Source organism: Fukomys damarensis, unplaced genomic scaffold (genome assembly GCF_012274545.1).
Source record: "Fukomys damarensis isolate Sample0158 unplaced genomic scaffold, DMR_v1.0_HiC HiC_scaffold_9, whole genome shotgun sequence".
NCBI lineage: Eukaryota > Metazoa > Chordata > Mammalia > Rodentia > Bathyergidae > Fukomys > Fukomys damarensis.
In genome coordinates, this window is record NW_022900921.1 from 42,836,137 (window position 1) to 42,851,239 (window position 15,103).

At 32.2% G+C, this 15,103-nt stretch overlaps 1 protein-coding gene across 8 annotated transcripts in view; it reads right to left on the reverse strand.

Annotated features, from left to right (window-relative positions):
- Tsga10 (testis specific 10) overlaps positions 1-15,103 on the reverse strand; it is a 136,195-nt gene that overhangs the window by 30,070 nt on the left and 91,022 nt on the right. For 4 of the 8 annotated variants that reach the window (XM_010643215.2, XM_010643216.2, XM_010643218.2 and 1 more), the window contains 4 exons: positions 8,991-9,193; positions 7,215-7,319; positions 6,535-6,681; positions 5,128-5,972 (listed from right to left, as the gene is read on the reverse strand). In XM_010643215.2, the coding sequence (XP_010641517.2) occupies positions 5,948-5,972; positions 6,535-6,681; positions 7,215-7,319; positions 8,991-9,193 (480 nt within the window). In that variant the 3' untranslated portion in view covers positions 5,128-5,947. Of the gene's footprint in view, positions 1-5,126; positions 5,973-6,534; positions 6,682-7,214; positions 7,320-8,990; positions 9,194-15,103 lie in introns of those variants that run through there. The other 4 variants (XM_010643214.3, XM_010643217.2, XM_033761717.1 and 1 more) reach the window with 4 other exon arrangements.

Below are 15,103 nucleotides of genomic sequence, written 5' to 3' on the forward strand. Positions count from 1 at the left end.
TTTTTTTTTTTTTTTTTTTTTTTTTTTTGGTACCGGGAATTGAACTCAGGTCCTTGAGCTTGCAAGGTAGGCCACTGAACCGCTGAGCTAAATCCCCGGCAATAGTATTAACTTTTAAGGAGTCACATTTTCATTAGCTTACATGAAGCCTATGATCAACTGGAATGTCTATTTCATTTTCCACTTGAATGGTGTCTTACTGTTTTTGTGGCTATGATAGACTACCACTGATTGAGTAATTTGTATTATTTCTCACAGTTCAAAGGCTGGAAGTCCAATATAAAAGTGCTGTCCACCATATTGGTCTAGAAACGTTGATTTTTTTATTTAAAAAAAATTTTTTTTCCATGTATACAGGGGTAACACATCGTACTAAATATTTAAGGTCATATCTACGTGGGTTTGATTACAGAAACTAATAAAGTATTCTCTAAATAATGAAAAAAAAGAATAAGATAAGACTATAAGAGCAAGAAGCAATTTAAATATGTTCAGGGACTATTTTCATCTCCAGAATTAAGGATTATTTTAATGTTACATCATTGCCTTTTCTCTTTTACTTTCCTTTTTAGTTTTATTTTAGGATTCCCTATTTTTAATGTTCATACAGAGATTTCTTTAACTGAAATACCGAAGTTTCTCTGGTGTGAAAAACTATAATAGTACAAAGGATCCTAATGAGATAATTAATAATGTGAAATAGGAAGTAAAGGGCTAAAGGTGTAGGGAAAGTGGGAAGGGTGGGGGAAAGGTAATAAGGGAGATGAAAAAAAATATAAGCAACTGAAAAAACGGAAATAAAGTGTTTGTAAATGGGGAGGGGAGGAGGGGGTGAAGGGAGGGCAGGGACAAGGGGAAAAAATGAGAATCAAGACCTATTATGTAAAGGTACAGAATCCCAATGATGAATGTAACTGTATTGTATACCTAGATTGTACCAATAAACTCAATAAAAAGAAAAAAAAAGTGCTGTCCTCTGGTGAGGGCCTTCTCATTGCATTGTAATATGAAAGATGGCATCACATGGTGACACCATTTTACCACAAAAAATACATTGGAGGAAATAATGAATGTATTATTGAAAAAGTGGGGCCACAGAGAAGATACCTCTCCACATAAAACAGCACAACCGGATTCTGGCTTATCTTCCAACATTGTCTGATTGTCAGCATTATGTCATTTACTGATGTTAGCTCAGGAAACACTATTTCACATGCTGGGTTTATAAGCATAAGTCTGGCCAGGCCTCACTCATGCAAATGCTGTCATACTGAGCCAAGAAATCTGGGAAAGCATGGTAAAGAGATTAATACTAATAAATAAGAATTTCACTCAAAATCATTGGCTTTTCTATGGTGAGAGATTTGCAATGTTTTTATTGGGTGTTTTTTTAAAATCTCCAATGGACATTTATGATATTCTAGCACATATAAAGACCTGTTTAAAAAGTACTACTTAAGATATACAAGAATTCTTAGAGAGTCATGGCCCTGACATGCTTAGTCATTTTGGGAAATTCATTCATAAGTATTTTAAATAATCAATGAAAGGGAACATAGGACTTCTCTGAATACTTTCCAATTTCTCCATGGAATAAGTGATGGAGATAGTGTGATAACAGTTTAACATTTATTGAAAATTACTATGTTCTTGGCACCATTCTAAGCTCTTGAATTTAGAACTGCAAACATTCCAAAAAATGTTATAAAATTAAATAATTTAAGTAGTCAACATTAAAGATAAAAGTTAACTAGGCAATGTATTTCAAATTGCCTGAGTGCATATGAAGATGTATAAAATGTATAATTACATTACATCTCTAAACAACTTCATGATGCCATAGACTCTATAAAAATATATCAATCAGAAGATGATCAAAGAGGCTGTTTGATAACACCCTTCCATAATACCCTGTGAGGACAGGACTGTGTTTAAAGAACATATTTATAAAGAGCAGCCCAAGTCTGACTCACTAACACTTTCTGAGGCTACCACTATAGCAACACAAAGATATACAATTTATTTCAGTAACATAGACTAGAAAGGCCATTTATTGTCATATGTAAAAAGCAAAGGGTCAAAATGCAATTCCAAGCTAAGTACTGTAATATTGGAGAAATCACCTATGATCATAGGAAATCAAATGAAGCAGTATAATAAAATTGTGCTAACTCTACAAGAAAAAAGGAAAGTATTTGAAAGGGACAAGTGTAAATAATTTAACTAAATATAAATGTAATGGCCACCAATTTAAGTTAGGACTCAAAACTCAAAAAGAACAGTTGGTTGGATTCTTTGGAATTGAGTCATAAAGCTATACTCTGAATTAAGAACATTTATGAGCATTTTTCATAGTTCTTGCCTATTAGAAGGTGCCCAATTATTACTTGCTCAAACTTGAATATTTTAAATTGCATGTTTATCATGTAATTGTAAATGTTGCTCAATCCTGTTAAAACACAAAACATTAAGAAGGACCTAACAGAAGTTGTCTGATATTAAGATTATAAAAATGCTCTCTGGTTCTGTAATCTTACAATCACAAAATATCCTTTTTTGAATTCAAATGCACTAATATATGTATATATTACTTTAAAAACCAAGGAATACATTTTAAATTAAAGAATTTATTGAAAGCTTATAATCCCAGCACTATGGGGGGGGCTGAAGCAGGAGGATCACAAATTTGACCCTATCCTAGGGAACTTGGCAACTTAGCAAGACTTTGTCTCAAAATAAAATATAAAACTGGGCTGAGGATGTAACTCAGTGTGAAGTCTCTATGTTCAGTCCCCAGTACCACAAAGAAAAAAAAAGTGAGTTCAAGCTGACCTATCATGTATTATCTTGTCAACGATATTTTTTGAATAGGGTTAATTCAAAGGACATTGATAAGGATGGTGAGATTTAGTATTGTGTGATTATAAAATCTTGAGATAATGATGCTTTAACTTTACTATTACTTCTTTTATGAAAATACGAAGTGTTTTTAAATTTAACTGGGAAAATATAGAAAATTTAAAGATAATTAGTCTAGGGCTGGGGATTTAGTTCAGAGGTTCCAGTGCCTGCCTCAAAAGGACAAGGTCCCAAGTTCAATCCCCGGTACCACAAAAAAATAAAATAAAATAAAAAATAAAAGCTAAAGATAATTAGTCTAGCTCTGGTTATACAGAAACAAGCTAAGAGACAAAGAATTAGCACATTTTGAGGCTTGAAAAAGTGGTCTAATTATCTTGAGCTTTCTGTTTTTTACTGGGAGGCTAGAATTTTTCTTTATTTGAGAATTCAGAGCTAACAAAGGTCTAAGAAATTATATTATGATAGCTTATGATTTGACTTTGCATAGGAGTTTGTGCCATTCAAAAACCTATAATTTGCTATGATTGCTGTTATGGAAAAGACTACAAATACATGTGCTTTGAAAATTATTTTTTTTCAATTGGTAGCCATCATTCTACCTTATAAAGGTAAATAAGACATAAATTGAATTGTAAACTATTTCTGATTATGCAAGAATGCTACTTTGAGCCCAGTATTTGGAGAGCTGAGGGGATTTTATGAAAGGCCGCAGGAATGAGAAAATGTGTTGGAAGACAGGGAAGAAAAAAGTAGCAGATTCTTATGAGAATGATATTTTAAAATATATTTTAAGTAACTAGATGCATAACTTCAAATAATTTCTGAAGTAATAACTGCTTAGGAATCATAATTAACTTCAAATCTGTAGCTTCCACTTATATTTTTGCTTGATCCTTACATGACTTTTAATTTTATTACTAACATTTTGAACTGATTCCAATCTGTTTTATGTAGCTAATATTATTATTAAAACGTATTTAATTAATTCATTATGCTTATTGTTGCTAAGTTATAATAAGGGGATGAACTCTAGTAGTAATGTTTTAAAGATAGAAAGATAATACCTGTTCCTTTTGAAACTATAGCTGATGACCATTGGAATGGATTCTCGTGCTTCTACTTCCAATAGAAAGCTGGATGATGGGTCAGATAAAGGAAAACAAAGGAAAGGAAAGTGAAAGAGAAAGAAAACAAGACCAGACAAGACTAAAAGAATTCTGGTGGTGTACAGAATTTCAAAATAGGCTTTTTATACAATCGATTCTGTACTTAAATTACTCAGAGAGTCAATAACTCTTTCCAAACACCCTTACTTCATCAGGAGACATTTCATATTTAACATAACATTTGAGACCTGCCTGAGAACTATTTTTCGGATTTTTTTCTCTGTAATCCAAGAGAAATTCTTTTCTTGTAATATAGTTTTGGTATTGTGTTTGCATTAGCTAGTCTCTACTACATCAAATATTTATAGTAAGAAATTAGAATTTCATTTAAAACAACCAATGTGCTTGAAGACTACATTAACAAAAACAATTCTTCTTTCAAGTTTTAATATAGAACAAAACTGAGGTTTCTCTTAGTTTTGGATAATATTGGCCCCTTATACTTTATATAATTCTTCTTTTAAGTATTGTATTGGTAATTTAATAGCATTAGCATAGTATACTTCTAATCAAGTATGGAAATATTTCCTTACATACTTTATTCCTATTTCTTTCATGCCCCCTCCCAACATACTGCCCTCTACACATAACATGTTCAGTGCATGTCATAGGTGATGATACTCAGCCTTTTGTCAATTCTTCTGGGTGAATAGGGTAAAATTAATGTTGTGACAATCTAGTACCAAGATCATAGTCACCTAGGAAAGGATATACTGAATATGTGTCAGAACTACTTTTTAAATATTATTCCTTAAAATGTTCAAAAGGGCCATCTTTTTTAAAATTACTCGCTTTATTTTTACCAATCTGCAATGATTATCTTATACTATAAAAATATACTTGAAAGCTTTAAAAAAATCAAACTGAAGTGAATAGATAGCATGAATTTAGAGTAAAATATCAAAGTGCTATTGATTCAACAATACCTAAATCAGGGTACTATCTTACATAACTACAGCCATATTAAATAATCACTAGATAAAATGAAGAACTGTTTACATCATATGAATACTATTAATGACAGCATTTGTATTTTATTAAAATGGCAAGAATACAAATAGCTAACACCAGTAAAATATGGGAGTATTCAGGATGCATTGTCATCAAATCAAAATCTTTGGACATGTAAGAGATTTAGGAGATCTGGAGGACATGGGAGAACCATGTTACTCTATATTACATATAGCCACCCCAGGCAAAAGACTAAAACGGCAATTAGGTTGACTGCAGTACTTTAATAATTCACAGAAAACTTATTAAAAATACAGATTTTTAAAAATCTTACATTCTTGACATATATCATCACCTACCTTTCTAAAACTAATAGGGGTAAACACAATTGTAGAAAATGCATGTCAGTCTTTGAGTGATACAATAGTATGGATTTAAAATCCTGACACATTCCTATTTTCTGCTGCTTTGAAGTCAGATTACGGCATGGAACTTAATGTCAGGTCAGTTCCAAAACACAATATTGGGTCCTAGGTCACTACTGGTAAATTGTGCTGTTTGGGCACAACTTCTCCAGCCATGATAACATAAATCAAAGGGAAAAATAATTAACCAACCAATTATTTGAGATACCAAGGAAGGAAAGGAAATCAGTTTTGTAAAAACACTTTTCCCTCTTTTTTAAGCTTCTTTATTTACTCTGGATAGTTAACAAAACAGCGTCCAATAAAGTGAGCAGATTTTGCAAGATTACTGTATGGACAGAGAGAGCCATATGCACTTTTGTTTGTATAAGTCATCTCCAATCACTGTGATATGGCACACAAGAATAGAGACTCAGAGGCACAACATTATTAAATACATTTAACATCATCAAGCATTCAAAAGATAAATGCAATCATATAGCAAAAAAAAAAATCCATCTGTAACTTTGACCTTTATGAGGATGAGAAGAATCTTTCTGCATGTCAGAAATCTCTATAGCAAAGATTCCTGTAAGAGAAAGAAAATTAGGGAGATTGAATTTTAATTTAATTATTTCAGCAGGTGTAAAAATGTATTCTAGCATTTACTTCAGTAGTACTTTAAGTTTCTACCCCAGCTTCTTTAAAGGAAAATGGGTATATTTTTTCACTTAATTTTCACAAACTGTGGCATATTAATATTGTGGAATACTATTCAAAAATAAAAAAGGATGAACTATTGATATTTTTAACAACTTGGATAGATGTCATGGACATCATACTGAATGAAAGAAGGGCATCCAAAAGGATTACATTCTGTGTATAATTCTCTCTCTAGTCATAGCATTTTTAAAGTAACAAAATTATAGAGATGAAGAAATTATTTTGTCTGTTGATAGGATGGAGGCAAAGAGGGCATAAACACAAAGAGATATCATAAGGCAGTGGGCTCTTTGGTGCTGATGGAACAATGATCTTGCCTATCCTCTTGCCTAGTAGTACACTGCCCACTGAATTTCTCATTCTCTCCAATATTCACTGTATGTATGTAGCTCTATATATTTCCAAAATGATGATTCTAATGCACTTACTCTTCTAGGGATCGATCTAGGCCTCGGTCAGGAGATCGATGGTGAGCATGTTCCGGTGAATGACATTTTGTATTTGGCTTCATTGAACTCAAATGGTAAGCATTACTTGAGTAATTCTGGCGGCGTAGTTCTTGGACAGCCCTCTCCCTAGAACAAAACAGTGACATTTTAAAATTTTGTGTCAGTGTTATTAAAACTATTATAAAATTGTAGCTCAAGACAAATCTAACCATCTTAAAATAACTAAACTTCTTGTTACATACGAAACATTACTTTTAGGCTAAGTATTGCATAGATAATAAACTTACCAAATGGAAGGAGTAGGGGCAAGGTAAAAAGGGAAGAAAAAAATAAGAGAAAAGGAAAAAAAATGGAAACAGTCTTTGTAAATAGGGAAGGGTAGAGGAGGAAAGGGAGGCTAGGGGAACAGGGAAAAACTAAGACCCAAGATATATCACGTAAAGGTACAAGATCCTAATGATGAATATAACTGTACTGTATATCTAAAATGTACCAATAAAATATTTTTTAAAATATTGAAGGGAGGGCAGGGACAAGGGGAAAAAATGAGAACCAAGACCTGTCATGTAGAGGTACAAGATCCCAACAATAAATGCAACTGTACTGTATCCCTAAAATGTACCAATAAACTCAATTAAAGCTGAAAAAAAAAAACTTACCTTTCAAAACGTTCTGTCCCTAGTTGTCGCTTAGTAATGTCTAAATCAGTTTCTAGTTGTGTTACAACATTTGTGAACTGGGCCACATCTCTACTCTGGATGGCCCTAAAAGAATATAAGAACGACAGTTGATTATATCCAAAATATGGCTATGATTTAAGAGTATGTTAAACCACGTTCACAATGTTTCTTAGATGGATCCAAGTCACACTGTGATTTTTATTTGACAGATTTATTCGTACTTGTAAAATGTGCTAATTTCAGATGTATTAAATTTACAAACTAGCCTCCTTGAAAAGCCTAAACAATCCTTATCCCCATTCAATTACTTAAACATTTTCTGTCATTATCCCTATGTATATAGATGAGATGTCTATAGATAATGTAATATTTATATACTACCTATTAACTGCAAATAATTTTTATGAAAGTACTTTGAAGTATTACATAATTGTTAGGCAGTACTTGGTATCATTAAGTAACAGTGAAATTCACTAGCACCACAGTTAATATGTGTGGTCTGTTTTGTGTGTGTTGATTCAATCAGGTACTTTATACATACTTAAAATAAAATTTAATGTACATACTAACACAAGCATAAAACTCTTTAATTTAATAGAATCTTTGTTAAGGTTAAACAGTCCTTCCAAACTCCTGTGATAAGGTACACTATGATGAGGAAGATAATGACAGATGAATGCTGCTTGCACAGAACATTCTATGCTCTTTGCCTGCTTTTAAGATGGAATACAGACTGCTGAAATCTAAACGTTAAGATTAAGAACACCAAAGTTTAACCATGCTAGCCAGCTCTCAGTTATAGCACCAGTCAGTCTAAAACAGAGTGTACCGCTGATGGTAGGAGTTTTGGCACACTTCCCTAAGCAGATTTCCTCCTACCAGCTGGAGATAGAGATCCTGCAGAACCATTTGACAGTGTTACAAAGCCCAGTTACAGTAATTGAACAGAATGACTCAAGTACAGCCAATATGACCCAAGAGCAGTTTCTGAGAGAAATGTGCCCTGCAGGGGCTCCTAGGAGTGGCTGATTGCGGAGACCATGATTTCTATGCTTCCCCAGGTCCCAGGCTCAGAGGCAAGGGCAAAGTGGGTGAATGACAAAGTGTCAACTAACAACAGAGGCTAAAGAACCCCATTAGTTTTCTGACAGGTAACCAAATTTAATAAAAGAAACATTCACTATCCAGCCAGGGTTCTTACAATAAAGTGCTAGTGAAGCCAGACATTCTAAAAAAAAATAAAAATAAAAAATAAAAAATTTTTTTTTAAATTTAAAAAGTAAAAATATACAGAAAAGGCCAAAAATCAAAATCAATGGTCCTAGAAAGTGCTTGAAATTTTGTAAACTCAGTTTTTCCAGGTACCCAGCATACATTTCCAGGTAGCAAGGAAACACCATGTGACAAATGGGAAGACTTGGTATCAATACCAGGTGGTTTCAGAGTACTTACTTTCTTCTACTCTTGTTTATATTTCCTAAAGGCAATACTTTAGATCAGACACTCTATTATACCCAAAACTGTTGGAAACAATCAGCAGAGATGGTTCAACTTAAATATCTCAGATAAGAAAAAAAAACAATAGATAATGATACTAAATCTTAGGCAAATCACAATACTTCTGATCGTCAGGTTAATTAATGGCAAATTATGGGAGCTAAATTCTCCAGAGTCCAACTTTAAAACTCTACTAATCTATAAAGCACCAAAAATTAAGAACATGACTTTAAGTTCTTATATTGCTAACCAACTCACATTTTATTTTCTGCCAAACAAAGGCGTTCTTTAAGAAGCTGAATTTCAGATTCTTTTTCTTGAAGCGCTATCTGAGACTGATATTCTTTGTCTCGATTGGCCACCAGCAAAGCTTCTAGATTCTGCATGGAGATTCTCTCGTTTGTCATCTGACTCCTGAGGAGTTCTATTTCAGAATGAGCAGAATCTAACTTATTCTCCATCTGTGCAATAATAATAGGAACATATCTAGACTTATTCCCTTTCATTCACACAACCGAAAAAGAGGGACTCAAAAGCTTTTGTAGTATGTTATAAACTGACAACCAATTTTAACTTCTTTGAAATTGTGTCTCTTTCTTAATAAATGTACATAGCACACATACAGTGTTATTTTCTCCATCTCTGATCATATCAGAAACATATCATCAAGTCTCATTAATCCCAAACTGCAACCGATTTCCATTTCCAGTTTTGATATTTCTTTATATATTTCTGCAAGACTGATATGGTAATGTCTGTGACTACTGCTCTGTCTTGAGTCAGGCAAGTTATAAACACCTTCTGGAGCATCACTATATTCTATAGTTAAGGATTATAAGAAGTAAATATACTTTCCTTCTCTTATATAAACCTGTGGGAAACTTCCCTTTTGAGGGTGACAGCTAGGTAAATTTTCTAAGATAGATATCATGCAAAGAGATTATGAGGTCAGATAAAAATCTACACCGAACTTTTAAAAAAATTTTTTAAATAATGATTACAGTTAAATACAGATGGCCATTAATTGCCCTCAAAATACTCCTCCCTCACTTCAAACACACTTATTACATCATTCTTGCCAGTTTCTAAAGCAGTTATAGAAGTTCTCTTATGAAAGTGTCTTCGTGACTGCCTTGCTGTCAATTCAAAATGTTTATGGAAATGTTTGTCCAATAAAAAATACCAAGGTGGGTCCTCATCCACTTTATTCACTGGATCTGGGAGCATGAAAACTCTGGCTCTTCCTGAAAGCCAAATTAACCATGAAAGGTAAATATTTTGCTTTGATTCAAGGCAACCAGAACAGCATGGCTAAAGACAAGAAGGATATTTTACAAAGTGGAAAGAACAATGGGATAAGTGTGTTCTAAGAGAAGAGTATTTTGAGGGATATTAATGGCAGTGTGCCTTTTACTATAATAAATTAAACAAAAATCTACATTCAGCAAATTTTTGATCCCAACTAGCTTAAAATATGCTGCATGTCAAATTTCTCTTCAAAAGGAGAAAGATCAGCCATTATTATTAGAAAAAATTTCCTTCTCATATTATACATAATAATAAATTCTATATCCATTAAAAAGTCACACATGAAAAGATAAACTTCAAATTCCAGGAAAGGGAAATAAATTAAAATTAGATTATTGAGGTGGGGGACAGTTAGCCAGATAAACAGGGAAGGAGTTTACTAAGCTAGATGCAATGCAAAAATAAATTTAACCACATAAAAGTAAACATTTTGATAATATAAACTCAAATTTGCTCAAATTTTGAAAGGAAACTACTGGAAGACTACTGTTAATACCTTTACTAATAAAATAAACTCAAACAAATTGATGAGAAATATGAACTACTTGTATGATCAGAAAATTTACAATGAAATAACCAAATAGTAAGCATATGGAAAATATTTACCCTTGCTAGTAGTTAGATATAAATTAAAACAAGATACTATTTATAGTCTAAAAGTTTTTTATCTTAACACTCCTGACCTTTTCAATTGTATAATTTGGTGTGGCACTACACTATGTGTTACAGGATGCTCATCAATATGCCTGGCCTGATCTATTTATAGATCCCTCTTTTGCTTCCCCATTCTAATTATTACAATCAAAAGCATACATAGAAAAAGTGAAAATGTATCTAGATATTTCTGACTGTCTTTTGGGTGCACTGAAAAGCCTAATACAGATCTCTTCTAGTCTACTACACTGGCAAATTTGTTGGTTTGTGTTGAAGAACATTAAAGAAGGCAATGGCAATCCCATATACTTTTGACAGCAACAGTACAGAATGGAACTCATGTTTTAGAAACAGCTTCAGTAGCATATAACTCACATACCATATAACTCACTATTTGAAATATACAATTCAATGCTTTTAAATATATTAACAGAGCTGTGCAATCATTACCACAATGTGATGTTAGAACTTCATCATCCAAGAAAGAAACTCAGTACCCATTAGCAGTCAACCTACCCTCCCTTCCTTAGCCCTAACAATCTCTAATCTACTTCTGTTTCTGTGATTTGCCACATTCCCAGAGTTTCATTTGAATGGAATCATACAATATGCATGTAGCCTTTTTTAACAGGCTTTCTTCATGTAATGTTTTCAAGAGCCAATGATAGTGTAGCTGGCATCAGTATTTCGTTATTTTTATTGTTTAATATTTTATTGCACAAATATGTCACAAACAACCATTTATAAACTAGCAGTATTTGAGTTATTACACACTGGGTAATTATATAAACAATGTCATGGCACTTGTATACAAATTTTCATGTAAACGTACGCTTTCATACCTTTTGGCTAGCTAGGATTGAAATTTTTGGGTTTTATGATAATTCGATTTTTAACATTTTGAGGAACTGTCAAAATGTTTTCCAAGATGGCCTCACTGTATTACATTTCCACTCAGTGCAGAAGGATCCACTTTCTCTACATCTTTTTCGATGTTGTTTTGCTTTTTTTTTTTTTAATAAACTTTTTTATTGTAGCTACCCTAGTGCTGGTAAAATGTGTTGGTTCTCTTTGATCTTTCCTGATTGTTAATGATATTGAGTATCTTTACAAGTGCTGACTGGTCATTTATGTCTGTTCTATAGAGGAATATCTACTGATACCTTTGCTTATCTTTTTATTTGGGTTAGAAGTATTAAGAGTTCTTTACACATTTTGATTACAAACCTCTTATCAAGAACACGGTTTGCAAGTATTTTTTTCCCATTTTGTGCATTACTGTTTCACTTTCTTGTTGATATCATTTGTAGCAAAGAAGAAAAGGAGGGTTCAAAAATTTTTTATGAAGTTGATTTGACCATTTTATTTCTTTTTCTTTTCTTGTGTTTGATATGTACCTGAGAAAGTGCTACTGAACCCATAGTCACAAATATTTATTTTTATGCTTTCTTCTTTAAGGTGTAATAGTTTTAAGTCTTACATACAGATCTATAATTAATTTTATCATTTTATATATATATGTCATGAAGATGAGACCCAACTTCATTCCTTTGTGTGTAGATGATTGGTTTGATGGTGTTTAATGTACTTTTTTCAGAGATGTTCTTTACAAGCTTGAGAAAGTTTCTATCTGTTCCCTGGTTTTAAGTGTTTTTTTCATGCAAGGGTATTGGATTTTTGTCAAACACTTTTTCTTAATCTACTGAGATGAACATTTTCTACTGTTTTCTCATCTCAATTTCTGATCTAATTTTTATTATTTTGTTTATTCTTATTACTTTAGTTTTAATATGCTGCTTTTTTCCCCAGTATCTTAAGTGGAAGGTAAGATTAGTGATTTGAAATCTACAGAAAAATTCCTAGAACTAGTAAATGAGTTTGGCAAGGTCACAAGGTACAAGATAAAGATTAAAAAATTAGTTGTATTTCCATACACTGGCAATGAACACACTGATAGCAAAATTAAAACTAGACTACCTTTTAAAGTAATTTTAAAAATGAAAAATGTTTTGTATTTTGTAGATATAAATTTAATAAGGTATGTATAAAATATGCTGAAAACTATGCAAAGCTAATAAAAGAAAATGAGACATATTGTGTTCATGGACTGGCAGCCTCAACAAAGTAAAGATATCAATTCTCCACAAATTTGTATATAGGTTTAATGAACACCGACCCAAATCCCACCATTTTATTTTATAGACATAGAAAAATTATTCTCAAACTTATATGGAAAGGCAAAAAGACTAGAATAGCTAAAGCAATTTCAAAAAAGAATAAAGTAGATGGACTTAAACTGTTACTATATATCAGCAGTAATTATGATTGTGTGGTATTGGTGGAAAGATAGACACCTAGATCAATGTAAAGAAGAGAAGACAAAAAAATAGTTCCACACAAATAGGTTCAACTTATTTTTCAGTTACAAAATCAATTCAATAACATAAAGAGACCTTTTTCAAGAGAGCAATTGGACACAAAACCAACTGAAAAAAACAACAACAACAAAAACCAAACAAAAAAACAACTTGGCTCAAACTTTACACATTCTATGGAAATTTACCTCAAAGTGGGTCATGGAATTAAATGTAAGAAGTAAAACTATAAAACATTTAGAACAATCTCTGGGAAAAATATCCGAGACCTAGAACTATGCAAAGAATTATCAAACTTAAAACAAAAACATGATCCATAAAACATCATGTTAGAATTTATCAAAACTTAAAATTTTGTTCTAGGAAAGAACCTGTTAAAAGGATAAAAATCACTAGGTCCATAGTAAGAGAGGATATGTGCAAACCACATTATCAGATAAAAGTCTAGAATCTAGAATATATAAACACTCTTTAGCAATGACTAGAAAAGTAACAATTCAATGAGAACATACACCAAAGATATAGAGATATTTCATAATAGAACATATACAGATGACAAATATCTATACAGAGTTTCCATCACAACAGCCACTAGGAAAAGCATTTTAAAACCACCATGATATAATACTATACACATATCAGAATGATTAAAATAAAAAATAGTTACAACATCAAATGCCAGCAAGGATACAGATAAACTAGACAACATACATTGTTGGTGGGAATGCAAAATGGTTGATACTTTGGAAAACAGTTTGGCACTTTCTTTAAACAAATCATACAATTAATATATAACCTAAAAATTGCATTCCTGGGCATTCACAGAGAAATGAAGACTTGTGCATCATCCCCCCTGCCCCCCGCAAACATGCCTGTAACTTTATTTGTAAGGCCTTCAGATTGGAAACAATTTAACTGATCTTCAGTGAGTGAATGGTTAAACAAACAGTGCTATGCCAATTGTATGGGATATGATCTAGGAATCAAGATAAATGAGCAACCCGAAGGACTCTACACAGAATAATGAGGAGTGAAAAAGCCAATCCTAAAACATTATTGTATGATTCCATTTATATAATTTTTTTTTTTTTTTTTTTTTTGGTACCGGGGATCAAACTCAGGTCCTTGTGCTTGCAAGGCAGACAGCGGAACTGCTGAGCTAAATCCCTGGCCCTATATAACATTCTTGAAATGATAAAATTACAGAAATGGAGAACAGATTAATGGTTGAAAAGAATTAAGCAGGGACATAGATGACACTACAAAGGGCAAGTTAGTGGATCCAAGGATAGAAATGTTCTCCCTCTTGCATGACTCAATGTCAATATCTTGATTGTGATATCAGACCACAATTTTTCAAGACATTATCATTGAGAGAAACCAAGTAAGGGTACATGAGATTGCTCTGTATTATTTCTTAAATTAGATGCAAATCTACCATTATGTCAAAACAAAATATTTAGTTTAGAAAAAATTATTTAAATATCCCCTCTCTATATAGTACAGCTGAAGAAACACAAAAATAAGTAATATGGCCCTTGTATTTTGGATTACATCTTATTGAGGAGATAAAGATATATACAAAAATAAATAAATGTCAAGGTGAAATAAATTAATTTTAGAAGCATTTTCATGTACTACAGGAATAGAAAATAAGCTACAAAATTTTGAGTAAACATCTTTAAAATATTTTTAAATTAACATAAATCATTATAAAGCATTATATATAATTCTACTAAGGGCAATGATTTTAAAAGATTAAAAAGATACTGGAATATACCAACTTGGTCACAGTCTATTTTTATAAGCTTTGGTATTATACATTTTAGTATGTCAGCTTTATATTATTTCAGTTGTTAGAACATGTAGGGACTTCAGCAATTTGAAAATATTAGGTAAAATTTTTTAATGAAAGTACATACTTAGGGCCAGGGATTTAGCTCAGTGGTTCAGTGGCCTGCCTTGCAAGCGCAAAGACCAGAGTTCAATCCCCAATACCAAAAAAAAAAAAAAAAAAAAAAAAAAAATTTTTAA